General features: G+C 53.8%; 1 protein-coding gene across 1 annotated transcript; it reads right to left on the bottom strand.

Annotated features, from left to right (window-relative positions):
• Nucleotides 1-424: 424 nt before the first annotated feature.
• On the bottom strand, nt 425-26,845 carry MAPK8IP2 (mitogen-activated protein kinase 8 interacting protein 2). The gene is made up of 13 exons (XM_026448136.1): nt 26,790-26,845; nt 10,907-11,833; nt 9,917-10,022; nt 8,314-8,589; nt 8,086-8,179; nt 6,732-7,955; nt 6,342-6,417; nt 6,061-6,254; nt 5,861-5,970; nt 4,982-5,089; nt 4,761-4,831; nt 1,645-1,743; nt 425-1,263 (listed from the first exon to the last, which is right to left on the bottom strand). Exons 2-13 carry the CDS (start codon nt 10,969-10,971, stop codon nt 1,191-1,193), a joined length of 2,496 nt encoding a protein of 831 aa, XP_026303921.1. The 5' UTR covers nt 10,972-11,833; nt 26,790-26,845; the 3' UTR covers nt 425-1,190.
• Between the last annotated feature and the right edge of the window lie 863 nt (nt 26,846-27,708).

The raw sequence follows: 27,708 nt of genomic DNA, 5'->3' as shown, positions 1-27,708 counted from the left end.
TGTAGACATGGGGTTTCCCCATGTGGGCCAAGCTGGTTTCAAACTCCTGACCTCAGGTGATCCGCCCGCCTCGGCCTCCTAAAATGTTGGGATTACAGGTGTGAGCCACGGCGCCCGGCCAGATTGTTCCTCAAGGAGTTTGTGCCCCCACTACACACTGACCTAAGCTGTGCTGGCCCCCAGTCTGTGCACATGGAAAGGACACCCCATTGCACAGCCTCGGCTTCCTCTGTGGCCAGTCAAGTGTCTTTGGGGAGAAGTCCCAAGAGTGCTTCTAGATACGGCACCTCAGGTGAGGCCCCAGAGCAGCACCGCAGGGACCCCTAGCACAATTTTGGAAAGAATTAAAAGGGTGAGATTCCCACGACCCCCCAACACCATGGGCAGCCTGGCCCATGTCTCGGCACCCCCTAGAGACAGCCAGTGTCACACCAAGCAGAGAGTTTATTGAGGCCTTGGGCAGGGCCCAGGAACACAGCACGGGGCGTGCGTGGGGCAGATGCACGCTGGACTGCAGGGGTGCGCTAGCAGCGGCAAGCGGAGGAGTATTGGGGGCCCAGGAGGGGCCCCCTCCTCCTAGCAGCGTCTGGGGGCTTCAGGTGAGCATCAAGAACCACTCCTAGCCTCCGCAGGGCTCTTTGGGGAACCCTTCCCTGCTTCCCCCTGAGCTCCATGTGGGGTGGGGCTGGGGCGAGGGGCCCCTGTTGTCCCTGTGGTCAAGGATGGGACGATCCCTTGAGATTCACTATAAAAATTAAAATTCCCTTATAAATCGCAGGGGAGTGGCAGGAGGGCATCACTTGGAAGCCGGCATTACCCGTCCCCAGAGCCGCGCCTCCTCCACACCCCCGAAGTTCTGACCCCAAAGTGAAGACTAGAGGATAAGGTTTGCAGGCACAGAGAGGGGCAGACACCAGGAGAGAGAAAAGGGAGGCTGGGGAGGGATGGAGGAGGACAACACAGAGAAAGAACGGATTTGAGGAAAAGCAGGGGCACAGGGGCCCCACTCCGCCGCAGCCCCCACAGCTGTGCCCTGGGGACCGAGGATGAGAGCTCCCAGCCCGCAGACCCCCACAAGCGTAAGGTCCCATGTCCCCCCAATCCAGTCCTTGCCAAAGCCATGGTGGCCTCTTGAGACATCCTCAGCCCCAGCTGGGCCTGGAGCAGACGGCCAGAGAGCGGTGGGCGGGCTACTCCAGGTAGATGTCCTCCGTGGGGCAGGCGTACGCCAGGTGCTCCTGGTAGTACTCCAGGAAGGCGCGGCTGGGGGAAGATGGTCCTCCACCAGCCACTCAGGGTCGGTCCTCAACCCCCAAACCGCCTTCCACAGTGCCTCTGAGCTATCCCTCCTTCCTCCCTCTGCAGCCATCTATGACCCCCCACCTAGGCATGGCCACGTCACCCCCAAGTGTGACCCTCAGCTCTCCTGCCCCAGCAATTCTATCCCTGCCAGAGTGCCTGGGCCATGTGTCTGTGCCTGTCCTCACCCCACGCCCAGGACCCCAAATCATCACCCACCACAACCCTCTCTACACAGCACATCCAGTTCTCCTTCCCCAGACCTCCCCTGCCAGGCTCCTGTCCCCACCTGCTCACCTCCACACCCGTTCTGTGTCCCCACCCACACCCTGGGGCCTCACTCACCCCACGCTCTGCGCCACCGGCCTCATGGACTCCTGGGAGACAAAGACATGGCAGGCGAAGCGGCTCAGCAGGGGGTGTTTGGTGATGAAGCCAAAGTAGCTGTGGGCAAGTCAGTGTGGAGGGCACGTCAGAGCCCTGGCCCAGCCTTAGCCACCCCAAAAATGGAGAGAGAAGAGGCAGGAACAAAAGGCTTGGGGAGAGGGTAGGGGACAGGAGGGTGGGGGTCGCACAATTTCAAGATCTGAAGTTGTCTTTTTTTGGTTTTAACCCAAGCACAGGCCTGGGCACCTACCAATAGTTCATGCTCTGAGTTAACTCCGTGGTGACCAGGGGCATCCGGCCCACGCTGAGGACACAGCTCCCTTCTCTGAGCTGGCACTGCCGCCCTCTGTGGCCCTATTCAGGGCCTGCCCCAGGACCACAGAGCAAGGCCTCTGCCCAGCCGCTGGAGACCATGTCTCCTGCCATCTCAGGCCTCCTCCTGTGGGCCTTGCAGACTGACAGCCCCTTGCCCAGCTCCGAGGTGGGGCTGGACGTTACCCCTGGTCTGTAAAACCCTCTTCTGGTCTATCCCACTGTAAAGCAGCTCCTTGCAGGGCCTCACTCATGGAGTCACTGCCCAGCTCCTCCATGTGTGCTGTCTTCTCATCCCAGACATTAGCAAAAATCAAAAATCATCGTCCAGCGGGAGAGGTGGTCAGAGTTCTGCAGCAGGACGCTACCCCACCCCCCACCCCTGAAACTGGCCGACCCATCCATTCCCCCACGGCCTCAGGGCTTTGTGATTCCACCAGATGGGAAGCGACATGATGGTCTGGTTGCCAGGACAGTGTGTGCACGCTGTCCACAGACAGACCACAGGGCCGGCCTCAAATGCCGCGTTCAAGTCATCATGGTAATAAGCACTGACCCGCAGACCTGGCTTCCTGCATTACTCAGGCACCATCCTCAGCCCTTTCGATTAACTCACAGAAGCCTCATAACAGCCCTCTGAGGTAGGGCCCTGATGGAGAGCTAGGTACACAGGTTCAGGAGCTTGCCCAGGACACACAGCCAGGCTGGGCAGCCCTGGGAGAAAAGGCTACAGTCTGTGATCCCAACACCAGACATCCTAATGCCTGCCTGATCCCAACACAGCACACCCCACGTACTCCTGACCTACCACCAGCCCCAAGACGAAACGAGTTCACCGTTCACTTTACAGTTTCCTCCGTGCCTCCTCATGGCGAGGGATCGGGGGCGGGGGTTCTGGGGTGACAAATATTAGGAAGTTTTGGGCCAGGGCAGCAGCTCCTCTGCCTCCTCCCACCTCCACACCACATCTTGACCCCAATCCCCAAACTCGACTGACCAATTTCCTCTCATGGAATTCTAGCTGGAGCCATGTCCAGCCTGAGGCCTGAGCTTCACCCAGTTTCCTTCTGACGAGAAATCTGGGTCATTCTTGCTCTCCTGGCAGTGTCTGCTGTCCCGGTGGCCCCAGAGCTGGCCCCGCTGTCTGGTCTGCGCCCCTGCACACTGCCACCTCTCCACCCCACTGAGCAGCATCTCTGCATGGATTCCATCAGACCATCTCTGCACTTGGCGGGGACGACACAAAAGGGCTCCGCATCCTCCAGCAGGCAGCACCCTCACTCTCGACCACAGGGAGAGTCCACAAGGCCACCAAGACACACTGATGTCTGTCCCACACCTCAGTCCTGGCAGCACCGTGCCCTGCTGCGTCCTGCCTGCCTGTGAGCCTGCTTCCTCCAACTCCCCCCAAGTCCTTTCCAGCCTCTGGCTGGCTCTGCCTTTCTGGTTCCTCCCTGATCTCCTTCCTCTAGGGTGCTGGGACACAGAGGGCAGGGGCCTATGCCTGGAGGGAAGCCGGCAGCCCCCCTTGGCCCGCTGCTTCTGTGTCAGCACCCTGCCTGGCCATTCCTCTCTCGTCTCAGTGATCTACCTGCCCTGACCTAGTATCTTCCCTCCAGGTCTCCCTCCTAAGCTCCAGACCCATGGGACCGACGGCCACTTCAGTCTCACTGTGTTTTTCATCCCGCATCCCCTCTTGGTGTGTGGGCTACAGTACAACCATCCCCCAGGATACATCACCCTGGTCTCTTCCAGGTCAGCCTCTACAGCCGGTCAACCTATGCTACCTCTTCAACGCCTCTTGCATCTGCACACTTGGTCTCAGGACACGGCACCTGTATAACCCCAGGCTCCACCAGGTCCCCTACCGGCAGCACCTGTCAATGCAGTCGGCACAGCGGCCAGAGCCAGCATGTCAACCTGAGTGTGTCACCTCCTGCCATTAGGAGCCTTCTATGGCCTCATTACCAGCAGGATTAAGTACAGCTCCTTGGCGTAATCAAAAGGGTCCAGGTCTCCACCGACATTTGTAGCTGCTCCCCTTACACGCAGGCCCCAGAGCCCATAGCCCCCGACCAGTGCATCCCACACCCTTGGCTCAGCTGGACCTCACCAGGAAGATTCACTTCCCCACCCCTGTCACCTGCTGTCTTTCCAGGCTAACCATCCTGAGCCCCAGGAGGACTTGCCCGCCTCTGGGGGTCTGCTCCCCAGGGCCCACTCGGGCATCCTCCACACCCACGCAGGCTTCTCACATCCTTCGCCCGTGTGCCTCTCTCCACCCAGACCAGATGCAAGCCTGTCTGACCTGCGCCTCCTGAGTCCAGCTCAGAGCGGGCATCACTGCACACTCAGCTCAGAGCCAAGTGGGTGCAGGTGGAGCTCTCAGGGTTGGGCACGAGCGGCCCTCAGGGTCTGTGGGGACTTGGGGGATGGTTAGGCAGCCCTCAGGGTTTGTGGGGACCCCGGGGGTGGTTGGACTCTCAGGGTTTGTGGGGGTGGTTGGGGGACTCAGAGAGTTGTGGGTTTGTGGGGACTCGGGGGGTGGTTGGGGAACTCGAGGAGTTGTGGATTTGTGGGGACTCGGGGGGCGGTTGGGGGCTTCGGGGGGAGGGGGGGGTTGGGGGACTCGGGGGGCAGTTGGCGGACTCGGGGAGTTGTGGGTTTGTGGGGACTCGGGGGGCGGTTGGGGGACTCGGGGAGTTGTGGGTTTGTGGGCACTCGGGGGCGGTGAGGCGACTTGGGGATGGTCGGAATCTTACCAGCTGTTTCGGGGGTGGCAACCGCAGAAGGAGATGTTCTTCATCTGGAAGAAATGGCTGCAGCGCTGGAACTACAGCAGAGGTGGGCAGGAGCCCCCGTGTTAGAGGAGACCTGGGGCCACCCCTGCCTCCCGCCTGCCGGACACCCCTGCCAGCCCCGTCTGACTCCGAGGCTTAACCCTACCCCCCCGTCCCCTGTCCCCAGTCCCCTAAACCCCCACCTCGGGCCCTCCTCCGCTCAGACTCAGCTTGACCCCCCGAAGAGAGATCTCGAGGTCACAGGAGGCAGGAGGGCGCAGGTGGACAGTCAGTTTCCGGGCAGTGGCAATCTAAGAAGTTGGGGGAGAAGAGGGTCTTGAGGGGCCCACAAGGGCGTCTTTCCTTCCCCTTGGTGGGACTACGTACGCCTCTGCTCCTTTTAGCTTATGTTTGAGGACATGCATGCTGAGGACTCCTGAGATGCAATTCTGGAAGACATAAGGGGAGTGGCCTTGGCCACTCCTCAGGCTCAGGAGAAGCAGTCACCTCTCTGCAGTCAGCTTGCTTCATCTTCCTTCTGCTCCTCCAGGCAGGGTGCTGCTCTTGGCTCAGGAGCCAGGAACACAGACCCCACCCACCCTGGCCTCTTCACTGCCTGGCCCTACAAGCTGGAGGGAGCTCTCAGAGGCAGGGCTGCTCTGCCCTGCTCCCTACTGCCCCCCAGCCTCAGTCTCGGTACTGGTGCATGGGCAGGCACGCACTGAATGTCCACTGAGAGAGTGGATGAGTAGAGGGCTCCCAGGGAAGGGGCTGTGAGGGCTGGTCTTAATTCCAGACTGGAAGAGGAAGGGCTGATGGCACTCGGGGCCAACTGGAAGGTCTGTGGCCCAGAGACCCAGAAATGATGAGGGACAGCTGCTGAGCTCTGCCCTAGACTCACCTGCTCAGGCCTCTGAACCAGGGCCTGGGGTACCCATCCAGAGCTACCCCTGCAGCATCCCCCACACCCTCCCTGGAGGAAATCTGACGCCTTGGAGCCTCAAGGCCCTGTGCCAGCCTGCAGTGCTGGTGGGGCCACCATGTGAACCCTCAGCTTGCACTTGCCCAGCCTCCACACTGACCTTCTGCATGGCTGCACACAGGATGCCATTGCCCTGGTGGCAGGGCACCTCCACAGAGCCCAGGAACTGCACATCAAAGCGCTCCACCCAGCAGGGACTCCGCTTGCTCCCTGGGGAGGGGGGCACAGAGGGCCCAGGTCAGGCAGGGGCCCAGGGGAGGATCTGGGGTGACATGCCACCCCTCGGGGCTGGGACCTCACCCAGCAGATCCTTGGCAGGGCCGGGAACCGCATGGGCGTAGAAGGCAGGGAACACGCCGCGCTCCCCCGTACGCATGTTGAAGCCACGGAACCAGAAGTCATCCTCCTCGGCCTCCACCAACACAGGGTCATCCACGTCCAGCTCCAGTTCGTCTGGATGCCGCGGGATGAACCTGCCGTTGGGGGAGAGGTCACTGGGGAGGGGGGCGGGATTGAGGGTCGTGTCCATTGATGGCATGGACGGAGGCTGGGGCCACCACCAGCAAGGAGGGAGGCTGTACCTGAACACAGCCCTGTGGGTCTGCTCTCGCTCCTCACCGTTGACCAGACAGGAGAAAAGGCCAAAGGACTCGGTGCCTGGGAGACCAGACGGGACAGAGTTGGGGAAGACAGGGAGACAGAGAGGCAGAGTAGGGGAAGGAATGTTTAGAGGCCTGGCCTTGGGCAGAGGTCAAGCCCCCTCTGCAGTCCGGTGTGGGTGTCCTGGGAGCAGGAAGGGGCTGAGGCAGAGCAGGCCACCTCATGCCACGTCCTGGATGGGAGAGGGCGCCCGGCCCTGACCACGGCCAGACCCTCAGGTGGCCCCGGGCACTGTGGGGGACCCTGGGACTGGGGCCAGGGAGTCCGCATGTTCCTCTGGGCCACCCCCCTTTTCCCTGCCTCTCACTCACTGGAGGACCGAGATGTGCTGTTGACGAAGACATTGAGGAACTTCTTGGAGAAAGTGAGGTCCGGGCTGTCCGGCGAGGTGTCCCCCGGGACCTGACCACCGCCTAGCAGCGCCGCGCTCACCTCCTCCTCGCTGGCCTCGCCGCCGCTGTCCTCTTCGCTGTCGTGGCCCAGCCCGGCGCAGCGCCGCAGGCTCACCAGCTCCAGCTGCGTGTGCTCGTCCACCACCAGCGTGTACTTGACCGCGTCATACACCAGCGAGGCGTCCCGCGGCGCTGAGGGGCCCGTGCCCCTGACCCCGGGGGGCCCCGCACTGTCCTCGGCATCCTCCTCTTCCTCGTCGTCCTCTTCGTCCTCCTCCTCAGAGCAGGCGGCGGAGCAGGCTCGGCCCGGGCGGGCAGCGCGGCCGGGCGCGGCCCACAGCGGCGTGATGGTGTCACGCGTGGGGTTGCTGAGGAACAGGCAGGGCCCGGGCTGCGCGGGGCCGGGTCGAGGCGCGGCGGGCGCGGGCGGCGGCGGCGCGCACAGCGTCTCCATGTCCACCAGCTCCACGTCGCCGGGCCCCGCGGCCGCCTCGGGGTCCTGGGAGTCCTGGGCAGCCCCGCCGGCCGGCGACACGGGCTCCCCGGGCGGGCGCGGCGCAGGAGACAGGCACTGGCCGGGGCAGCGGATGGGCGAGGAGCCCTCGGAGATCATGCGGCTCACCAGGTTGCTGAGCAGCCAGGGCGAGTCCGCGTCCTCGCTGAGGTCCGGCTCCGACTCCGACCCCGACTCGTACTCGCTGTTGGTGTCGTCGGGACCCACCGGCAGGAAGGCGGGGCGGCGCGGGGGTTCGCGCGGGGGCTCCGGCTCCGAGGCGGGCGACGAGGCCTCCTCGATGGAGTTGGTGAGGTGCGAGGAGCGGCCGCTGCTGCTGCTTCCGCCGTCGCTGCTCAGCTCCAGCTCCGTCTCCGAGATGGACGAGATCATGCGCCCTAGGCGCGCGCCGCCCGCGTCCTCTGAGTCGGAGCCGGGCGAGGACAGCTCCTGGCTGCTGCGACGTCCCCCGCGGCCCCCGCTCGAGCGGCTTCTCAGGTCAGCCTCGATGCCGGGATCTGAGGAGGGCGAGGTCCCCCCTGGCGCCGGGGGTTCCACAGGCCGGTTCCCTTCGCAGTCGCAACCTGGGCGCACTGGCGACTGCGTCCCGCCGGGCCCTGTGTCCGTGGGAGGGAGGGGGCCCGGGAGCTCTGCTGGGCAGGGAGGTGGGGGTCACCCTCTCTGCACCATCCAGGCCTCTTCCAGCAGCCAGCCCATCCTCCCTCCCCTCCCCCATCACCTCCCCCACTTCACGTGGCCCGCGGGCCCACCACCCCTCACCTCTGAGGGCCTCCGGGGCTGGTGAGCACAGCGCTGTCTCTTGCCAGGAGGCTGGAGGCACCAGGTCAAAGCCTCCGTTGTTGTTCAGGGAGTCCTGGGGTGGAGATACATGATGGCCGTCCTGAGGAGGGCCTCCAGCTCCCAGGGGGTGAGCAGGGCTGGCTGCAGAGTCCCAGGTGCTATGAACCCAGGGTCAGCTCCAAGGAGCTATGGGGTTGGGGCACTCACCTGGGCCCCCAGTGTGGTCAGACGGAGGGTGGTTGGCCGGTGCTTATGGGGCTCCTCCAGAGAAGGGGAGGGGATAAGGGGACCGGGGGCAGGTGCCTCTGAGCCAGGGTCTCCTCCCTCCTGGCCTTCCTCATCTCCCTCCTCATCCTCCTCCTCCTCTTCCTCGTCCTCATCGTCCTCCTCTTCATTGTCATCGATCATCTCAAACTCCTGGAAGTCATCCTGGAAGGAGCAGATGGGGTGCGGCTGCTCCGAGCGCCCCAGGGAGAGGCTGTCCTGCAGGAGGGAGGGAGATAGCAGGGCTGGGCCAGAGAGCAGCAGTAGCCTGAGGCCCAGGTGCAGGAGAAGGGAAATCGACCTACATCAGTCAAAGGAGAGCCCCTTCCAGCTCACTCTGCCCCTCCCGTCTACAGGGTGATGTTTTCAAAATCTGCTTAAGACACATCGGGATCACTCCAGTTCTTGGGAAGGGCCCAAAAAACTCTACAGTTGAATGACAGGGATTCTCAGAGCAGCCCCAGCCCCGCTTTTAGACTCATCTCACTGCAGAACCCCATCACATTTGACACCAGCACTGTGTTCCCTTCACAGCATTTTAACACAGCTTACAGTTACTAGACATGGTTTTGGTCTGTTGCAAGCCCCACCAGGGCAGGGTCATATCCATGTTGTACACTGTTGCACCCACCCCTGAGAACAAGACCTGGGGCTCAGCAGATGTTCAGTAAATATCAAACAAACGCATAAACCGAGAGACAGCCTGCACTCTGAGGATTCACTAACTTTGCACCAACCCCAGGGCCATTGGCACAGTTAATCCCCATGCTGGCACTTCCTCTCCTCCATTCCCTCCTGCCTACCCCATCTGCCTGGCTCTGCTAACCTCAGGGCATGGTTGACATTTCCTCTGGAAATTCTCCCTGATTCCTTCAGTGTGGATTGGGTTCCCTTCCCCCTCGTGGAACTCATGTCTCTGTTGGAATGCAGCCCTTGACACGTGGGAAGCCATTGTCCCTTACAAGTCTTTCTCCTCTACTAAGTTGCAGCTCCGGAGGGCAGCTATCCTGTTCCACTCCCAGCACCCAGAAGCCCCCAGTACTTGCCACATGGCAGTTGCTCAGAACTGTTCTTCAATAAATGAAAGCAGAAATGTGGAGAGATAGGGAGAAGGAGAAGCAGGAGATGGGGGAGAAACGATTTCAGTGGGGGGAGACATGAGAGAGACAGATGGGAGCTGCAGATGAGAGCACAGGGCTGCGGATGGGACAAGGTTGTGATGGCAGCTGCCAGGGGTTAGACCTTTCTGGGAGTGATCTGAGGACAGAGGGCACCCAAAGCAAAAGAGCACCTCCCTGCCCCGGTCTGGCCACTGATGGGGTCGGGGAGAATGATGGGGAAGGCCTTGTGTGGAGGCCTGCAATGTGTTGGAATAAGAGAGGGTTGATACCAAGGAAACTTCAAGGGTTAAGTGGGGAGGAGCCATCAGAGGAGTCCCCAGTTCAAGGCTGAGCTCACACCCACCCTAAAACCCCAAGTGAATGCTAAGAAGAGCCTAATGAGTCCCTCCCTTGAGCTGGATCTATGCCCCCAACTCTTCCCCCACCTTCTCACAGTGGTCTGAGTCGTAGCTGAGGCCCAGGCCACAGTCATCAGTGATCTCAGACAGATCTTCGTCGTCAAATTCTTCCAGGCTTATGTCCTGGGGAGGCCTGGAAAGGAGACTAGGGTCAGAGAGCTACCAACCCTGGACTCTGCCTGGGAACCGGCCCTGAGGAGGGGCAGAGAGTGGCCTCAGCTCCTACACACTGTGGTCTCCACAACCCCCAGCTCCTGGAACACATCCTGCCGTCATCTTGACCCCCAAGCTCTGCTCTCCTGTGGATCCCCTCCCCCATCTGAGCCAGGCCTGCCCGGAGGAGCTAACCCTGCCCCCACCCCTCCCACCCCGCCTCCCTGGAGAGCCAGCAGCCTCTCCTCCCTCCACTCGCAGCTCCAGGCCCCTGGGGTCAGGGTCTTGCAGAGCACGGGAGGGGGGCTGCAACAGCGGTAGCGGCAGATGGGGAGGGGTCGCGCCTGCTCTGGGAGGAGAGTCTGGCCTGTTTGTCTCCCCCTCTCCGGCGGAGTGAGGCCTAAACCCAGAGGCCCAGCGTCCTCCCCACCCCAGTCCCTTCCCGCAGGGCCCCGGGCTTGATTTCCACTCTCTCCCGGCCGGGTCTGGCGGCCACCGAAGGAGGCCAAGGCCACCGGGACACGCCGCGCTGGGAGGGTGTGCCCGCATCCCGCCCGCATCCTCCCCCGCAGAGGGTCGGCCCAGGGCCTCCACCCTTGACAGGTCAGCAGTCCAGGCCGGGCGCGGCTCAGAATCCCGGCGGGGCCCGGGGGTCACGGAGGCTGGGGACGCGCGGTGAAGATGGAGGGAGCGGGAGCGGGGTGGGGGTGGGGCGCCCGAGCCGAGGCTCCAGGACCGCAGGGGGCTGGGGCCGGGTCCGCGCCGGCGGCGGGGCTGGGCGGCGGGGACGGGGGTCCGGGCCGGCTCGGGGTCGGGGGGCGCAGGGAGCGGAGGGCCCGCCCGGCCCGGGCGCCGAGGGGGTACCTGCAGCCCGGCGGCGACAGCGAGTGGAAGGTGGAGAGAGAAAACATCTCCGCGCGATCCGCCATCTTCTCCGGGAGAGGCCCGCGACTGCGGCGGGGGGTGCGGGAGCCTCGCCGCGCCCCGCGCCCGCGCTCGGCCCGCCCCGCTCACCTCGTGACACGCCCTGCGGCGCCCGCCCCGCGCACCTCGCCCGGACTGCGCGGCGGCGCGGGGAGGGCGGCGGGGGAGGCGGGGGAGGGACGCGGCCGGGGACGCTGGTTGGAGGAGAGGCGGCGGCTTCACTGCCGGGCGCTGGTTGGGGAAGGACCGGGCGTGCGAGGAGGATTTTTCACGCGGAGGGGAGGGCGGGTGGGCGTCGGGCCCCGCCCTGGAGGACCCGCGCGGGGCGAGAGGCCGGAGAGGCAGCGCCGGGGTGCGCGGGCCTCGGGTGCACCGTGGGCTGTTCCCTCTGGGGAGAGGCCGGGGCGGCCCCAGGAGCTGCGCCGCCGCCCCCAGGGATCCCCCCAGGAACCCTAACCCGGGTGCGGCCCTGAGCTGGGTGGCGGGCGAGGCGGGAGGCGCGGGAGGAGCTGTCCGCCGTCGGGTGCTGATCGGAGCTGTCCCCACGGGGTGCTGACCGGGCTGCACAGGGACGTCTGCACAAGGGTCGCCCAGCAGGGCTGGATTCAGAATCGAGCACACGGTACTCAGAGGATGCTGGCCGGGGTTAACAGTGGACTTTGAGCACTCAGTAGAGACTGGACAGCCGGACAGAGGTACCGACAGGCATGGGAGAAGTTAGCACCCACAGAGGCGATGTGCGTCCCATTGGAAACACTTTTTCTTGAGCACCGTGTTGCCGGGCCCTGTGTAGGGAGCTGACCCGCTCTGGCTTGGGATGGAGCCCTGTGGGGAGGGCCATGGTTGAAGCTGAGCTCAAGAGGGTGGCTGTGGGAGGAGGCGGGAGATCAGGGTTGAGGGCGCAGAACTAGGGAGACTGCAGAAGACTTTTTTCTTTCTAAAATAGAGACCGGTGACCGGGCGCGGTGGCTCATGCCTGTAATCCCACCACTTTGGGAGGCCGAGGCGGGTGGATCACGACGTCAAGAGATCGAGACCATCCTGGCCAACATGGGGAAACCCCATCTCTACGAAAAATACAAAAGAATTAGCCGGGCATGGTGGTGCGCCCCTGTAGTCCCAGCGACTCGGGAGGCTGAGGCAGGAGAATCATTTGAACCTGGGAGGCAGAGGTTGCAGTGAGACAAGATTGCGCCACTGCACTCCAGCCTGGTGACAAGAGCAAGACTTCGACTCAAATAAATAAATGAGAGAGAGAGAGAGAGACCGAGACCGGCTCTCTGTATTGCCCGGTTGGTCTTGAGCTCCTGGGCTCAGCTATCCTCTGGCCTCAGCCTCCCAAAGTGCTGGGATTACAGGTGTGAACCACAGCACCTAGCTAAATATTGGCTAAAGAAGGAGGCTGGAGTTTCAACAAGAGTGCAATCCCTTTTCCCCCTTGATGAAAATTATGTGCCCTAAGATTTATGTCTTAGTTCTGTGGAAAATTCTTTTTTTTTTTTTTTTTTTTTTGAGACAGAACTTGCTCTGTCGCCCAGGCTGGAGTGCAGTGGCATGATCTCAGCTCACTGTAAACTCCGCCTCCCAGGTTCAAGCGATTCTCGTGCCTCAGCCTCCCGAGTAGCTGGGATTACAGGCAATCACCACCACATCCGCCTAATTTTTGTGTTTTTGGTAGAGACAGGTTTTCACCATGTTGGCCAGGCTGGTCCCAAACTCCTGACCTCAGGTGATCCACCCTCCTTGGCCTCCCAAAGTGCTGGGATTACAGGTGTGAGCCACCACGCCTGGCCTGGAAATTATTCCTTAGGAAAGGACGAGGCACTTGAGTGACAAACACCAGAAAGTACATGGCAGAAGGAGCTCATGCAAGTCGGGAAGGGAGGTATTGCCATTCCAGCTCAGAGAGAGGCCTGTGGCCAGGGCCTGATTGAGCCTGCACTCCTTGGTGCCCCATCATGATTTATATTTTATGACAATTACAGTATTTTTCTAAGAATGGCATTTACTTGGCTGGGCACAGTGGCTCACACCTGTAATCCCAGCACTTTGGGAGGCCAAGGTGGGTGGGTCACTGGAGTTCAAGAGTTTGAAACCAGGCTGGAAACATGTCTCTACCAAAAATACAAAAAACTGGCTGAGCCCGGGAGGTGAAGGTTGCAGTGAGCTGAGATCACATCACTGCACTCCAGCCTGGGGGGCAAAGACCCCATCTCAAAAAAAAAAAAAAAAAGCCATTTACTAGTTTATGCTTGCCTTCTTGACTTGGGTTGGCTGGAGAGAAGAGAGGCTGTCATCTCTCTGTGAAGCCCTAGGCTCCAAGCATGGTGCCCGGCACACAGTAGGTGCTTAGCAGACATGTGAGTGAATGAATGAGAGAGCTTATGGTCTCTAACCCAGTCTGGGGCATCAGGTCTTTGCCATAACAGTCTTTTCCATTTTAGAAGCACTAAAAACATTCCCCATTTCTGAGGTTCAAGGAGTCTGGGCCTATTAGCCACTCCCTGCCTTTCCCATAAAAATTCAAATCTCTTCCCAGATTTCATAGAGTTTGACCCTAACTTTCCAGATTTCCTTTTGATGCCGAGTCTTTTCACCAAACTGGTGAATCTGGACACCCACATAAATGACCCATCCAATACCCTAGTCAGTCAGTTCCTTGACTTCTGATCTGTCAACAGTCCTTGATACTCAACTGTAGTGACCTCTCCCACAAAGTGCCTCCAGGATCTACCTTCATCTGGAGTTGCAGCAATCTTAAATTTTTCTTTTGAGACAGGGTCTCACTCTGTCACCCAGGCTGGAGTGCAGTGGTGTGTCCTTAGCTCACTGTAGTCTCAAACTCCTGGGCTCAAGGAATTCCCCTGCCTCAGCTTTCTGAGTAGCTAGGACCACAGGCACACACTACCATACCTGGCTGGTTTTTTGTTGTTGTTTTGTAAAAACAGGGTCTCACTATGTCACCTAGGCTGGTCTTAAACTCCTGGGCCCAAGCCCAAGCAATGGCCTCCCAGAATGCTGAGATTACAGGTGCGAGCCACAGCATCCGACCCAAAGTCTTACAGTCTCAAATTTCATCTTAGATCCTAACCCCCATAACCTTCCTCAAGCCTCTGCCCTTCCTTCTCTCCCTCTTATCAGATGGTCACTCCCAGGTCCCATGAGCGTAAAGACCATGAGACAGGGGATGCCACCCCCAGTTTTATCTGTGGACCTCAGTCTTGTCCCCAGAGCACAGGTGGAAGATCATCGGCCTTAAAGTCTGAATGAGGGGAGCCACTCTTCATTTTGCCACCCACTTGTTGAACATGGGCAAATGACACAATCCCTCCCGATCTTGGATTCTCCCTCTGAGCAGCGGTGCTGTGGGGACCACATGCCGTGTGTAAGCCCCAGACACAGGCCCTGGTGTTTGTTGGTGATCATTTGAGGCTCACCTTTCCCCTGCTCCTCACACTGGGGCCATGGCCTCCCAGTCCCCCCAGGGTTGCTCTGTGCATCTCAGGGATACATTAGTGAAAAGGCAGCATCTCTTTCCTGAGGCGGTTTATGCTCCTTACATCATGTACATTTTATCCAATTTACACCTTCCTCCTGTGCTCCTCAGAGCATCATCGTATGGATGAACAAATGGGGGTCCACAGGAAGCTGAATATCCCTCCTTGAAGTTCTCTCCTCCTCTGGCCTGTGGGCCATGGGTTTTCCTTCCTGACCACCATCCGTTGTCAGCATCCTTCCAGACTCCTTCTCCTTCAATGACAAATCAAGATGTGTCGTGACCATTTTAACATTTTCTTCCCTCTATGGTGCATGAATGGCATAGACAGTACAAAGCACAAAATTGATTGGACTTAGAAGGGAGAGTTGGAATTGCAACAGTTTCCGCAATCCTGACCACAGCAATTCTAAAAAGTCAGAGAACATTTTCTGACAACTTTCTGAGAGATTAGAAAACAAATGCAAACTATCAGTCTTTATTGTACTCATATTTCACAGAAATCACAAACACAAAATAAATATGCCAATGGTTAAAACTGCAAACAGACATATTTAATAAAGATGAAAATTAAGAGTTCTACCTTCAGCACGGTGAAGTCCTAATGCCATTTCCTGAATCTGGATTTTCATGCATCCAGGTCTCTGATCACTACCTCCTACTTTTCTTGGTCTCTTTCTTGCAGCATTACTACAACATTCACTTTTTTTTTTTTTTTTTTGAGACAGGGTCTTGCTGTGTCACGCACGCAGGAATGTAGTAGTGCAATCTCAGCTCACTGCAACCTCTGCCTCCTGGATTCAAGCAATTCTCCCACTTTAGTCCTCAGAGTAGTTGGGACTATAGGTGTATGCCACCACACCTGGCTAATGTTTGTATTTTTTGTAGAGACAGGGTTTCATCATATTGCTCAGCCTGCTCTCAAACTCCCGAGCTCAAGCGATACACTCACCTCAGCCTCCAAAAGTGCTGGGATTACAGGTGTGAGCCACTGCATCTGGCCTTTTTTCTTTTTTTAACTCATAAGAAATGTGCTTCAATTACTATTACTAACAAATTATCCTCAAATTTAGTGAATTAAAACAATTAAGTTGTTATTTACAGTTGTTTGTGTTAGGGGTAGAAATTCAGGAAGGACTCCAATGAGAAGTTGTTGCGTGGGTCTCTTTTGAGGTTTGGTTGCAGCTGGAGGTGAGCCTGGCTCAAGGTCTGAGATGGTTCATTTAGAAGGTTGGCAGTGGATGCTGAGTGTGAGCTGGGAGCTCTGCTGTGGCTGTCACCAGCATATCCACTGGGCTCTCCTGCATGGTGGTCTCAGGGTAGTTTCTTTTCTTTTCTTTTTTTTTTTTTTTTTTTGGAGACAAGAGTCTCACTCTGTCACCCAGGTTGGAGTGCAGTGGCATGATCTTGGCTCACTGCAACCTCCAACTCCCTGGTTCAAGTGATTCTCCTACCTCAGCCTCCCGAGTAGCTGGGATTATAGGTGCCTGCCAGCATGCCAGCTCATTTTTTTGGTATTTTTAGTAGAGGCGGGTTTTCACCATGTTGGCCAGACTGGTCTTGAACTCCTGACCTCAAGTGATCTGCCCACCTTGGTCTCCCAAAGTGCTCGGGCTACAGGCATGAGTCACCGCACCCAGCCAAGGGTAGAGTTTCCTACATGATGGCTGGTTCCCATCACAGTGAGGATCCTGGGAAGGCATGACCTTTTCTGGTCTAACCTTGGGAGTCCTACAGCATCACTGCTGCTGTGCCTATTGGTCAAAGCAGTTGCAAGCCTACCCAGTTTCAAGAGGGAGGTCACAGACCCTAACCCTCCATGGGAAGGGTGTCAAAGAACTTGGGAGCTGTGTCATAAAACCACTACAAATCTCCCGTCCATGTGTCATGAAACCATTGCAAACCTCCAGTCCACTGAACCTCACACTTCCCTCATCATCCACTCAAGTTTCTTGCCTGACATCAACCCTCTCAATCATCAGCTTGTCCTTCTCTTCTGGATCATTTCCATCAGCAAACAAGCACAACCTATGTTAAAGAAAATGGTCATTCTCACCTGATGGTACAGCACATTCAAAATCATGGCATTTACAACACTGTTATGCCTTAAAGAAAGTGACAGTTGGCCGGGAGCTGTGGCTAACACCTGTAACCCCAGCACTTTGGGAGGCTGAGGCAGGAGGATCACGAAGTCAGGAGATCAAGACCACAATGGCTAACACGGTAACCCCATCTCTACTAAAAATACAAATAATTAGCTGGGCATGGTGGCGGGCGCCTGTAGTCCCAGCTACTTGGGAGGCTGAGGCAGGAGAATGGCATGAACCCAAGAGGCAGAGCTTTCAGTGAGCCGAGATCACGCCACTGCACTCCAGCCTGGGCGACAGAGCAAGACTCCGTCTCAAAAAAAAAAAAAATTCTTCTTCTGGTTTAAGAAAGAAATCTCACACATAATTATACCTTTCAGAAAACAGATTTCTACCAGTGCAGAATATGATTATAATATGCATCAGAGTTGCAGTTTTTAAATAGATTGCTACTATCAGGATTTTTTTCTTTTTTTTTTGAGACACGATTTTGCTCCGTCGCGCAGACTGGAGTGCAGTGGTGCAATCATAGTTCACTGCAACCTCTGCCTCCCAGGCTTAAGCCATTCTCCCCACTTCAGCCTTCCAAGTAGCTGGGACTACAGGTGTGTACCACCACACCCAACTCATTTTTGTATTTTAGCAGAGACATGGGGTTTCACCATCTTGGCCAGGCTGATCTCGAACTCCTGAACTCAAGTGATCCGCCTGCTTCGGCCTCCCAGAGTGCTGGGATTACAGGCGTGAGCCACCACATCTTGCCAGGAAATTTTTTAAATCTCTGAAATCTGAATGTCTTACTAGACTCCTTCATATAACGTACATGCCCAAAGACACTTTTATAATAACTGAACAAACAACAGGATTATACACTTTCGTGAAAGTATTTGCACTGCAGCAGGGTCACAACCCCAAGGAGGACAGCACTGCAGCTTCGACAAATCTCTCTCTGACATACAAATTTTGGAGAGTTTGCCATTTACTGTGATGAGTGCAAAGGGAACAGGCCCAGCAAAGTATGCCAGGAGCTATCAAGCTGGAGAATGTTTGATGTTTGGTGAGTGCTTCTCAGATTTCCCCAATTCCTCCCGAAGATGTACTAAAGCTGGTGATGACAGGGCTCTGCCTGACAGGGACAGTCCCTGACAGGTTGCTGGACACCCTGAACAGAGATTTCCCAGGCCTCTTACACCCACAAACTTGTCATCCTAGAACTCCCAGCATAATTACCTAATTTGATTAACAAACACTGTCTTTTTTTATTTTTTGAGATAGGGTCTCACTCTGTCACCCAGGCTGGAGTGCAGTGATGTGATCTTGGCTCACTGCAACCTCTGCCTCCTCAGCTCAAGCAAACCTCTCACCTCAGCCTCTCGAGTAGCTAGGACCACAGGCACCCGCCACCATGCCTGGCTAATTTTTTATTTTTCTTATTTTTTTATTTTTTTGAGACGGAGTCTCGCTCTGTCGCCCAGGCTGGAGTGCAGTGGCCGGATCTCGGCTCACTGCAAGCTCCGTCTCCCGGGTTTACGCCGTTCTCCTGCCTCAGCCTACCGAGTAGCTGGGACTACAGGCGCCCGCCACCTCGCCCGGCTAGTTTTTTTGTATTTTTTAGTAGAGACGGGGTTTCACCGTGTTGGCCAGGATGGTCTCGATCTCCTGACCTCGTGATCCGCCCATCTCGGCCTCCCAAAGTGCTGGGATTACAGGCTTGAGCCACCGCACCCGGCCTAATTTTTAATTTTTTTTGTAGAGACAAGGTTTCACCATGTTTTCCAGGCTGGTCTCCAACTCCTGGGCTCAAGTGATCCACCTGCCTTGGCTTCCCAATGCGTTGGGATTACAGGCATGAGCTACCACGTGTAGCCTCAAAAACTGTTTTCATCCTCTGGATCTAATAGCTAAGTTCTAAGTACAATCTTACTACATAGGCCACAGGATAAGAGACCAGGCAGCTGGGAGGGTGGCACTTCTTCCTTCCCCTGCCTCACTTTCTCACCCACCCACCTTATTTCCTGCAGCTTCAAACAAACTGCTTGCATGTGAATCCTGGTCTCAGCTACTTCTTCTGAAAGAATCCAATCTAAGGCATCCTGTTAATTATGACACTCACACTTAAATTATCAAAGCCGAGTTAATCAATATTTTTACCCTCTTCCTGAACCATACAAGGACCAGAGAAGTATTTAACTATTAACTCCAGTCCCAAGTTAAATTTTATTATTATGTAGTTTAATTTTTTTTTTTTTTTTTTTTTGAGACGGAGTCTCGCTCTGTCACCCAGGCTGGAGTGCAGTGGCGGGATCTCAGCTCACTGCAAGCTCCGCCTCCCAGGTTCATGCCATTCTCCTGCCTCAGCCTCCCGAGTGGCTGGGACTACAGGCGCCCGCCACCTCACCTGGCTAGTGTTTTGTATTTTTTTTTAGTAGAGACGGGGTTTCACCGTGTTTGCCAGGATGATCTCGATCTCCTGACCTTGTGATCTGACCGTCTTGGCCTCCCAAAGTGCTGGGATTACAGGCTTTAGCCACTGCACCAGGCCTAATATTCTTTATTTTTCCTTTTTTTCCCTGATGTTTTAGACAGAGTCTCACTGTCATCCAGGCTGGAGTGCAGTGGCATGATCTTGGCTCACTGCAGCCTCCACCTCCCGGGCTCAAGCAGTCCTCCTGCTGCAGCCTTCCAAAGTACTGGGATTATAGGTGTGAGCCACTGTGCCTGGCTATTATTTTTCTTTTCAAGACCCATAGGAATTGTTATCGTTGCTTTAAACCATCAATGTTTACTCAGATTTACCCAAATGTTACCTCTTACTGGATTCTTCATTCCCTTTTCTTGTCAGATCATCCTGTGATACCATTTTTTTTTTTTTTCTGAGACAGAGTCTCACTCTGTCACCCAGGCTGGAGTGCAGTGGCGCTCGGCTCACTGCAAGCTCCGCCTCCTGGGTTCACGCCATTCTCCTGCCTCAGCCTCCCAAGTGGTTGCAATTACAGGCACCCTCCACCACACCCGGCTAATTTTTTATAGTTTTAGTAGAGACAGGGTTTCACCGTGTTAGCCAGGATGGTCTCAATCTCCTGACCTCGTGATCCGCCCGCCTCGGCCTCCCAAAGTGCTGGGATTACAGGCGTGAGCCACCGCGCCCAGCCAATACCACTTCTTTTTGCCTGAAGTACACCTTTTAAATATTTCTTTAATGAGAATCTTTGCTAGTAAACTCAGTTTGTCTGAACATGTCTTCATTTTGTCCTTGTTCCTGAAAGATAATTTTACAGGATATAGAATTCTGGGTCAGGTCATTAGTTTCCATTATCACCTCCAAGGTCTCATCCATTACCCATTGTCCTCCTCTGGCTTTCCTTTTTTTTTTTTTTTGAGACGGAGTCTCCCTCTGTCACCCAGGCTGGAGTGCAGTGGCCAGATCTCAGCTCACTGCAAGCTCCGCCTCCCAGGTTCACGCCATTTTCCTGCCTCAGCCTCCAGAGTAGCTGGGACTACAGGCGCCCGCCACCTCGCCCAGCTAGTTTTTTGTATTTTTTAGTAGAGACGGGGTTTCACCGTGTTAGCCAGGATGGTCTCGATCTCCTGACCTCGTGATTCACCCGTCTTGGCCTCCCAAAGTGCTGGGATTACAGGCTTGAGCCACCATGCCCGGCCTGGCTTTCCTTGTTGTTACAAAGCATCATCTCTCAATCACTTCCTTGAAGGTCATTTTTCATGCATCTCCAGCTGCATTTAGGACTTTTTTGTCTTTGGTGTTCTGAAGTTTCTTTTTTTTCTTTTTTTTTAGACGGAGTCTGTCTCCCAGGCTGGAGTGCAGTAACACAATCTCAGCTCACTGCAAGCTCCGCCTCCCACATTCTCCTGCCCCAGCCTCCCAAGTAGCTGGGACTACAGGCGCCTGCCACCATGTCAGGCTATATTTTTGTATTTTTATTAGAGACGGGGTTTCACCATGTTAGCCAGGATGGTCTCGATTTCCTGACCTCATGATCTGCCTGCCTCAACCTCCCAAAGTGCTGGGATTACAGGCGTGAGCCACCGCGCCCGGCCCTTGGGTGTTCTGAAGTTTCAATGTGGTATATCTAGGTGTGGGTTTATTTTGTATTTTTTTCTGCCTGAGGTTCTCAATTATATAAATTTGTATGAATTTCTCAATTACATTACTTTCATTAGTTTAGAAATTTCATAGCCATTCTCTCTTCAAAGATTTCCTCCGCTCCGTTCCATCTCTTCTCCTTCGGGCACTCTAATTAGGCTCATGTTGGATTTTCCTATTCCAGCCTTTATGTCTCTTCACCCTTCTTCCAGGTTTTCCATATCTATGTCTTTCCAGGCAGCATTCGGTATACTTTATTCATATTTATCTTTTAGCTCATGAAGTCTCTCTTCGGTTATTTAAATCTTCTGTTAAAGCTGCATACTAAGTTTTTAATTTAGTTGAAATTAAAATTCAACGAAATTTGAACTAAATTAAAACTTTCCTTTTAGAACTTCCATTTGGTTCTTTTCAAACTGCTTGACTATGCTCTATAGTTTCGTGGGTTTTGCACATATTTTCTTTCTTTTTCTTTTGAGACAGGGTGTCACTGTGTTGCTCAGGCTGGAGTGCAGTGGCATGATCATGGCTCGCTGCAGCCTCAACCTCCCATGCTCATGTGATTCTCCCACCGCCCAAGAAGATGGGACTACAGGTGTATACCACCCTTTTTGGCTAATTTTTTATTTTTTTGTACAAACATGGTCTCACTATGTTGCTAGGCTGGTCTCGAATGCCTGGGCTCAAGATTCTCCAGCCTTGGCCTCCCAAAGTGCTGGGATTACAGGTATAAGCCACTGTGCCCAGCCCTAAAACATATGCAGATGTAAAACATAGCAACACCAATACAGAGGATGGAAGGGAGAAATGAAAACGTACTGCTGTAAGGAGGCTCTTCCATTGTATGTGAGATGCTACAACATTATGTGAGTGTAGACTACGACAAGTTAAAAATGTATATTATAAATCCTAGAAAGAACATTTAAAAAATTACAAAGAAACAGTTAGTAAGCTAAGAATGGTAATAAAACAGAATACTAAAACATACTTGATCAATCCATCAGAAAGCAGAAAAGAAGTGGAAATGGAACTAAGATGGGACAAATAAAACAAATAGCAAGATTTAAACCCAATAATATCGATGATTTCATTAAACAGAAATGATCTAAACTCAGATTGAAAGGCAGAGATTATCAGAATGTATTTAAAAAGTGAGACACAAACTATAAGCTCCCTCAAGAAATGAAATGTTAAATATAAACACTCAGATAGGCTAAAAGTAATAGACTGGAAAGAAAGAAAAATAAATGAGCCAGGTGTGGTGGCTCATGCTTGTAATCCCAGCAGGGAGGCCAGGGCGGGAGGATAGCATGAACCCAGGAGTTCGAGACCAGCTGGGGCAACATAGTGGGACCCCAACTACACACACACACACACACACACACATTAGCCAGGTGGTGGCACACACCTGTAGTCCCAGCTACTCAGGAGGATGGCGGATTGCTTGAGCCCAGGAGGTCAAGGCTGCAGTGAGCTGTGATAGTGCCACTGGACTCCAGCCTGGGCAACAGAGTAAGACCCTGTCAGAAAGGAAAGGAGAAGGTAGGGGAAGGGAGGGGAAAGGAAGGAGAGAGAAGGGAAGAGGAAGAAGAAGAAAGAAAGAAGGAAGAAGGAGGAAGAAAAGGAAGGGAAAGGGGAAGGGGAAGGGGAACGGGAACGGGAAGGGGAAGGAAGGAAGGAAGGAAGGAAGGAAGGAAGGAAGGAAGGAAGGAAGGGGGCCGGGCGCAGTGGCTCAAGCCTGTTATTCCAGCACTTTGGGAGGCCGAGACAGGCGGATCACGAGGTCAGGAGATCGAGACCATCCTGGCTAACACAGTGAAACCGTGTCTCTACTGAAAAATACAAAAAACTAGCCGGTGACGTGGCGGGCGCCTGTAGTCCCAGCTACTCGGGAGGCTGAGGCAGGAGAATGGCGTAAACCCAGGAGGCGGAGCTTGCAGTGAGCTGAGATCCGGCCACTGCACTCCAGCCTGGGCGGCAGAGCGAGACTGCGTCTCAAAAAAAAAAAAAAAGAAAGAAAGAAAGAAAGAAAGAAACAGAATTAGAAGGAAAGATCAGAATCAATGAAATAAAAAACATATACACAATTGAGGGTAATCGATGAAACCAAAAGCTGGTTCTTTAAAAAACTCAATAAAATTGGTAAACCTCTAGCTAGACTAATCACGAAAAAAGAAGACATAAATATCCTTATCAGGAATGAAAGCACAAATATCATTATAGATTCAGCAGATATTAAAAGAATTATAAAACTATGAACAACTTTATGCCAATAAACTTGACAACGTAAATTAAATGAACAAATTTCTTGAAAGACACAAATTACCAAAGCTGGAACAAAAAGAACTAGAAAAATCTGAATGGCCTCATAATTATTAAAGACACTGAATTACCAATTAAAAACTCTTCCACAAAGAAAACTCCAGATCCAGGTTGCCTTATTGATGAATTCTAGCAAATATTTAAGGAAGAAATAATATTAATCCTACATAGACATTTCAGGAAACAGGAGGCAGAAAACTTCCCAACTCATGTTATGAAGCTAGAAGGTCACTACTGAAAATTTGGAGAAATCGTATCACCAAAGAAGCTACAATCTGGTTTGTCAAATCCTCTGACAATTCAGCTCCTAAAGTAATCCCTACAAAAGCCAGTAAGCATTTGATTCCATAGAAGAAACTGTGCAGCCTCCAAGAAGGTTCCTCTCCAGTGTCTTCCTAGATGTGGACACGAAGTGTAACAAAGAGGAACATTCCAGAAAACTGAGCCGGCACTGCCAGGAAAGGGGACTTCACTATTTATGCTCAATAGGATTTGGCAAGTGCCATAGACTAGAGATTGGGTCTAAATAGGGGTCTTTGTTTTATTTACCCGATTCATACTCTTTTGTTCTGTTTTGTTTTTTTGAGACAGAGTTTCATTCTTTTTGCCCAGGCTGGAGTGCAATGGCACAATCTCGGCTCACTGAAACCTCCACCTCCTGGGTTCAAGCGATTCTCCTGCCTCAGCCTCCCGAGTAGCTGGGATTACAGGCATGTGCCACCACGCCCAGTTAATTTTGTATTTTTAGTAGAGGTGGGGTTTCTTCATGTTGGTCAGGCTTGTCTCTAACTCCCAACCTCAGGTGGTCCGCCCACCTCAGCCTCCCAAAGTGCAGGGATTATAGCCGTGAGCCACCGCGCCTGGCCCTTACTCTTTCTTTGTATGTTTGGGACACATAACATGTTTTATAAGTCATTGGATTAAACTAGTGTACACTGAGTTGGTTGGAGGATGAATGACAAATCTTTTGTAAGTCACCGGACCACAAGGATCTACCTCTGGACCCAAAGGAGCAAACTGGATATAAGTCAGAGAACCTAAATTTTGAGCTGAATGCTGCAAGTAATTAGAACTTTTACAGTGGTCTCCCTTAGGGATAAGGTGAGTGAGTTTCATATACAGGAAGCAGAGAAGGCATGGTCAAAGGGGCAGATGGTCCCCTAATATCGATTTTCCAGTTTTCCCATAATTTTAGAATCCCCAGTCAGTACGCACACCTGGTCTTTATCCATTCACCTGCTGACGCACAATCAGGTTGCTTCCTAATCTTGGCTATTGTGAATAATGCTGCAGTGAACATGCTGACATGCTGTTACAGATATCCTCCAAGACACTGATTTCATTTCCTCTGGATATACATCCAGATGTGGGATTGCTAGATTGCATGGTAGTTCTGTTTTAATTTTTAATTTTTTACTGTATTCCATCATGGCTCTTCCAATCTACCTTTTCACCAACAGTATACAAGGGTTCTCTTTTCTCCACTTCCTTGTCACCATTTGTTACCTCTTGTCTTTTTTTTTTTTTTTTTTTTGAGACAGAGTCTCGCTCTGTTGCCCAGGCTGCAGCGCAGTGGCCGGATCTCAGCTGACTGCAAGCTCCGCCTCCCGGGTTTATGCCTCAGCCTCCCGAGTAGCTGGGACTACAGGCGCCTGCCACCTCGCCCGGCTAGTTTTTTGTATTTTTTCAGTAGAGATGGGGTTTCATCGTGTTAGCCAGGATGGTCTTGATCTCTTGACCTCGTGATCTGCCCATCTCGGCCTCCCAAGTCTTTTTTTTTTTTTAAGACGGAGTCTCGCTCTGCTGCCCAGCCTGGAGTGCAGTGATCAGTATCACTAATCAATGATGTTGGGCCCCTGTCATACACTTGTTGACCATTTGCATGTCTTCTTTGGAGAAATGTCTATTCAGGTCCTTTGCACATTTTAAAATTGGGTTATTTGCTTTTTTGCTATTGAGTTTTGTAAGTTCCTTATACATTTTTGATATTAACTCCCTATTAGATATATGATTTGCAAATACTTTCTCCCGTTCCATGGGTTGCCTTTTCATTTTGTTGACTGTATCTCGAAAAGAAATTTATAACCTGTCCTTTTAAATTACACAATGGTCTAATGAAGGGATAGAGAAAGGAGAGTGGCAGCCAGGTCATGTCACATACATCACAAATCCACTCCACATTCTCATCTTCCCATCCGTAGAAACCACCAAGGAGTCCAGGCTTCACTCAGCCAACCAGGCACAGTCATAACTACTCCCAGGCCTTGAGCCAAAACATGGAATCCAGATTCTCTTTGAAGTGAATCCATGTTGATAAATTTGCACTAACCTACAATCATTCTTGGCTTTGTATCCTCATAGTCCACTCCTGCATGTATTCCCCCCAGCCTTTATTGATTGATTTATTTATTTTTGAGATGGAGTTTAGCTCTGTTGCCCAGGCTGGAGTGCAGTGGCATGATCTCGGCACAGGCTCAGGGGGCTGCCATGGTGTCAGAGAAGGCCTGGAGCAGGAAGTGCAAAGACACACAGCAGAGATGCAGCTCTGTGTCCCCTGCAGTTAAAGGTGGGCTGAGGGCATCAGTCAAGACATCATTTCCTGCACCCCTCAGATCTACTCAGCGACCACACTGAGTCTGCTCTGTCACGATTCTTCAAAGCAAAGGTTAGTTACAACTCCTATGAAAGCCTTAATACAAGAGGTTTAGCAGAACAAATATAATCCCCACTGCTACAGCTTCTCCCAAGTAACAGATATTCAGCAGCCACCTCCTCCTTGGCCTCACCCTCACCAGCATTCCAGCCTGTCTCCATGGCTTGCCTGGTGACACCGCCCAGACCTTCACCCTGAGGGGTCTGAGCCCTTAGAGGCTATGGTTGCTGAAAAGACCTTTTCAGTCAGGTGTGGTGGCTCACTCCTGTAATCCCAGCACTTTGGGAGGCCGAGGTGGGCAGCTCACAAGGTCAAGAGATCGAGACCATCCTGGCTAACACGGTGAAACCCCGTCTCTACTAAAAATACAAAAAATTAGTTGGGCATGGCAACATGCACCTGTAGTCCCAGCTGCTCAGGAGACTGAGGCAGGAGAATGGCGTGAACCCAGGAGGCAGAGCTTCCAGTGAGCTGAGATCGCGCCACTGCACTCCAGCCTCAGTGACAGAGCGAGACTCCACCTCAAAAAAAAAAAAAAAAAGGAAAAAAAAAACCTTTCATTGTCATTACTTGGCATGGAAGCACCAAGACAGACCTAGATGAATCTTTGAAGTGCCAGACCAATCCCTGCTTGCCCCATTACGCAGCAGCCACGTTCTATCCTCACTGTTTATCAGGGATCAAGTATCCCCTCCTTTGTGGCCTGCTGGTCCACCAGTATGAGGAGCTGAGAGTAACCTGGTGGTCTTTGCAGATTCAGGCTTAGTGGAGGCATCCTTCCTGCAACCAGCAGGAGTGCCCTTGTGGAAGCATTCCTACCTGGGAAACAGGCCCTAATCCGGCAGATCCTGAGGCTGTGGAGACAGAATGTACAAATTCTAAGTGTGAGTCCCTGGGAATGATGGTGAGAAGCAGCAAATCCCAACCCTTGGGTTCCTGGACCTGTGTCTTTGTTCCTGGATCCACAGAATGTATCTACTGGGGGCAGAGCACCATGTGTTAGGCTTTGATTCGGTGTATAGATCCCAACTCCTCAGGATACTGTCCTAGAACCAGGACCTCAGCTAAGCCCTTAAGAAGTCATCCCATCTTTCTGGTAGCCTAGCGGCTTTTGCGTAACACAGGATATTAGAGAAGCAGTGGATCCCATGGCAATACCATACCTCTTTCACTATAAAATGGCTTTCTTGGCCTGAGGTAATGTGATCCATGATCCCACGTTGGTACATGGAGCATGCTTGAAGTGCCTGGATAATGATGCTGGCCTGGGACCCTGTGGATACAGAAGACAAACACTTATCCAGAGCAGGTGTCAACTCCAGCAAGGATGAAGGGCTGTAACCAACTTGCCACTAAGTAATTAGTTGGGGTGCTCTAGGGATGGTGTCTCAACAGGGGCTCAGCACTGATCACTTTCAGCAGCAGTCATCATGAGATAAGCCTTGACAAAAGGCCTGTGCTGGGTAACACTAACCTGTGCTCCTTCTGCATGATGCCTCCACTGACAGTCCACTGTGCAAGCGGAGGGTAGCCAGGGGCACAGCTGACTGACATCCCATCCACCCTGCTGTTCAGTGACTCCTCTGCAGTATTAACATGAGGCAGAAAGATGCACACATTGTCTGGCTACTCCTGTAGGTCCATCGTCCCCTCTTGCCCTTTTCAGGCCCCTGACGAGCCAGCAGGACATCACAATCCAGAAGCTCATATGCGTCCCTCCCTCAGGCCACTACTCTGTCTGCTCCCTCCCTACAAAGTGGATATTCACATGAACTGCTGAAAGCTCAGCCCCATGGAGGATTTCCTATTATTGTCCTTTAGGGTCACCCTGAATGGGACTGTAGTGCACCTGTGGTTCATTTTCAGTTCATATCAACACATCAAACTGACCCATACACGAACCAGACCAGAATGTTTGTTTTGTCTAAGAGAGAAATACCAGTGCAAAGCAGATGTGGCACCACACCACCACCTCTTCCTGTAAATGACTGTTACCCACTAGACAGGCTTGGGTCCAAGCCCAAGGCTACCTTTTTCATTGCACAATCAATTGCTACTGAGCCTCTGACCTACTGACTTGGA

This window comes from Piliocolobus tephrosceles, chromosome 19 (assembly GCF_002776525.5).
Source record: "Piliocolobus tephrosceles isolate RC106 chromosome 19, ASM277652v3, whole genome shotgun sequence".
NCBI classification, from domain to species: Eukaryota; Metazoa; Chordata; class Mammalia; order Primates; family Cercopithecidae; genus Piliocolobus; species Piliocolobus tephrosceles.
Note: the sequence above shows the minus strand (reverse complement) of the source record. Positions and strands in the feature narration are given on the sequence as shown.

Bases quoted from the DNA above. Each gene is read 5' to 3' on its own strand.
- MAPK8IP2 (XM_026448136.1), bottom strand. From the start codon at position 10,971: ATGGCGGATCGCGCGGAGATGTTTTCTCTCTCCACCTTCCACTCGCTG. The intron at 10,023-10,906 runs GTACCCCCTCGG...TCTCCTTTCCAG, and splicing joins CTGTCGCCGCCGGGCTGCAG to GCCTCCCCAGGACATAAGCC. The intron at 8,180-8,313 runs GTGAGTGCCCCA...TCTCCACCCCAG, and splicing joins TGACCACACTGGGGGCCCAG to GACTCCCTGAACAACAACGG.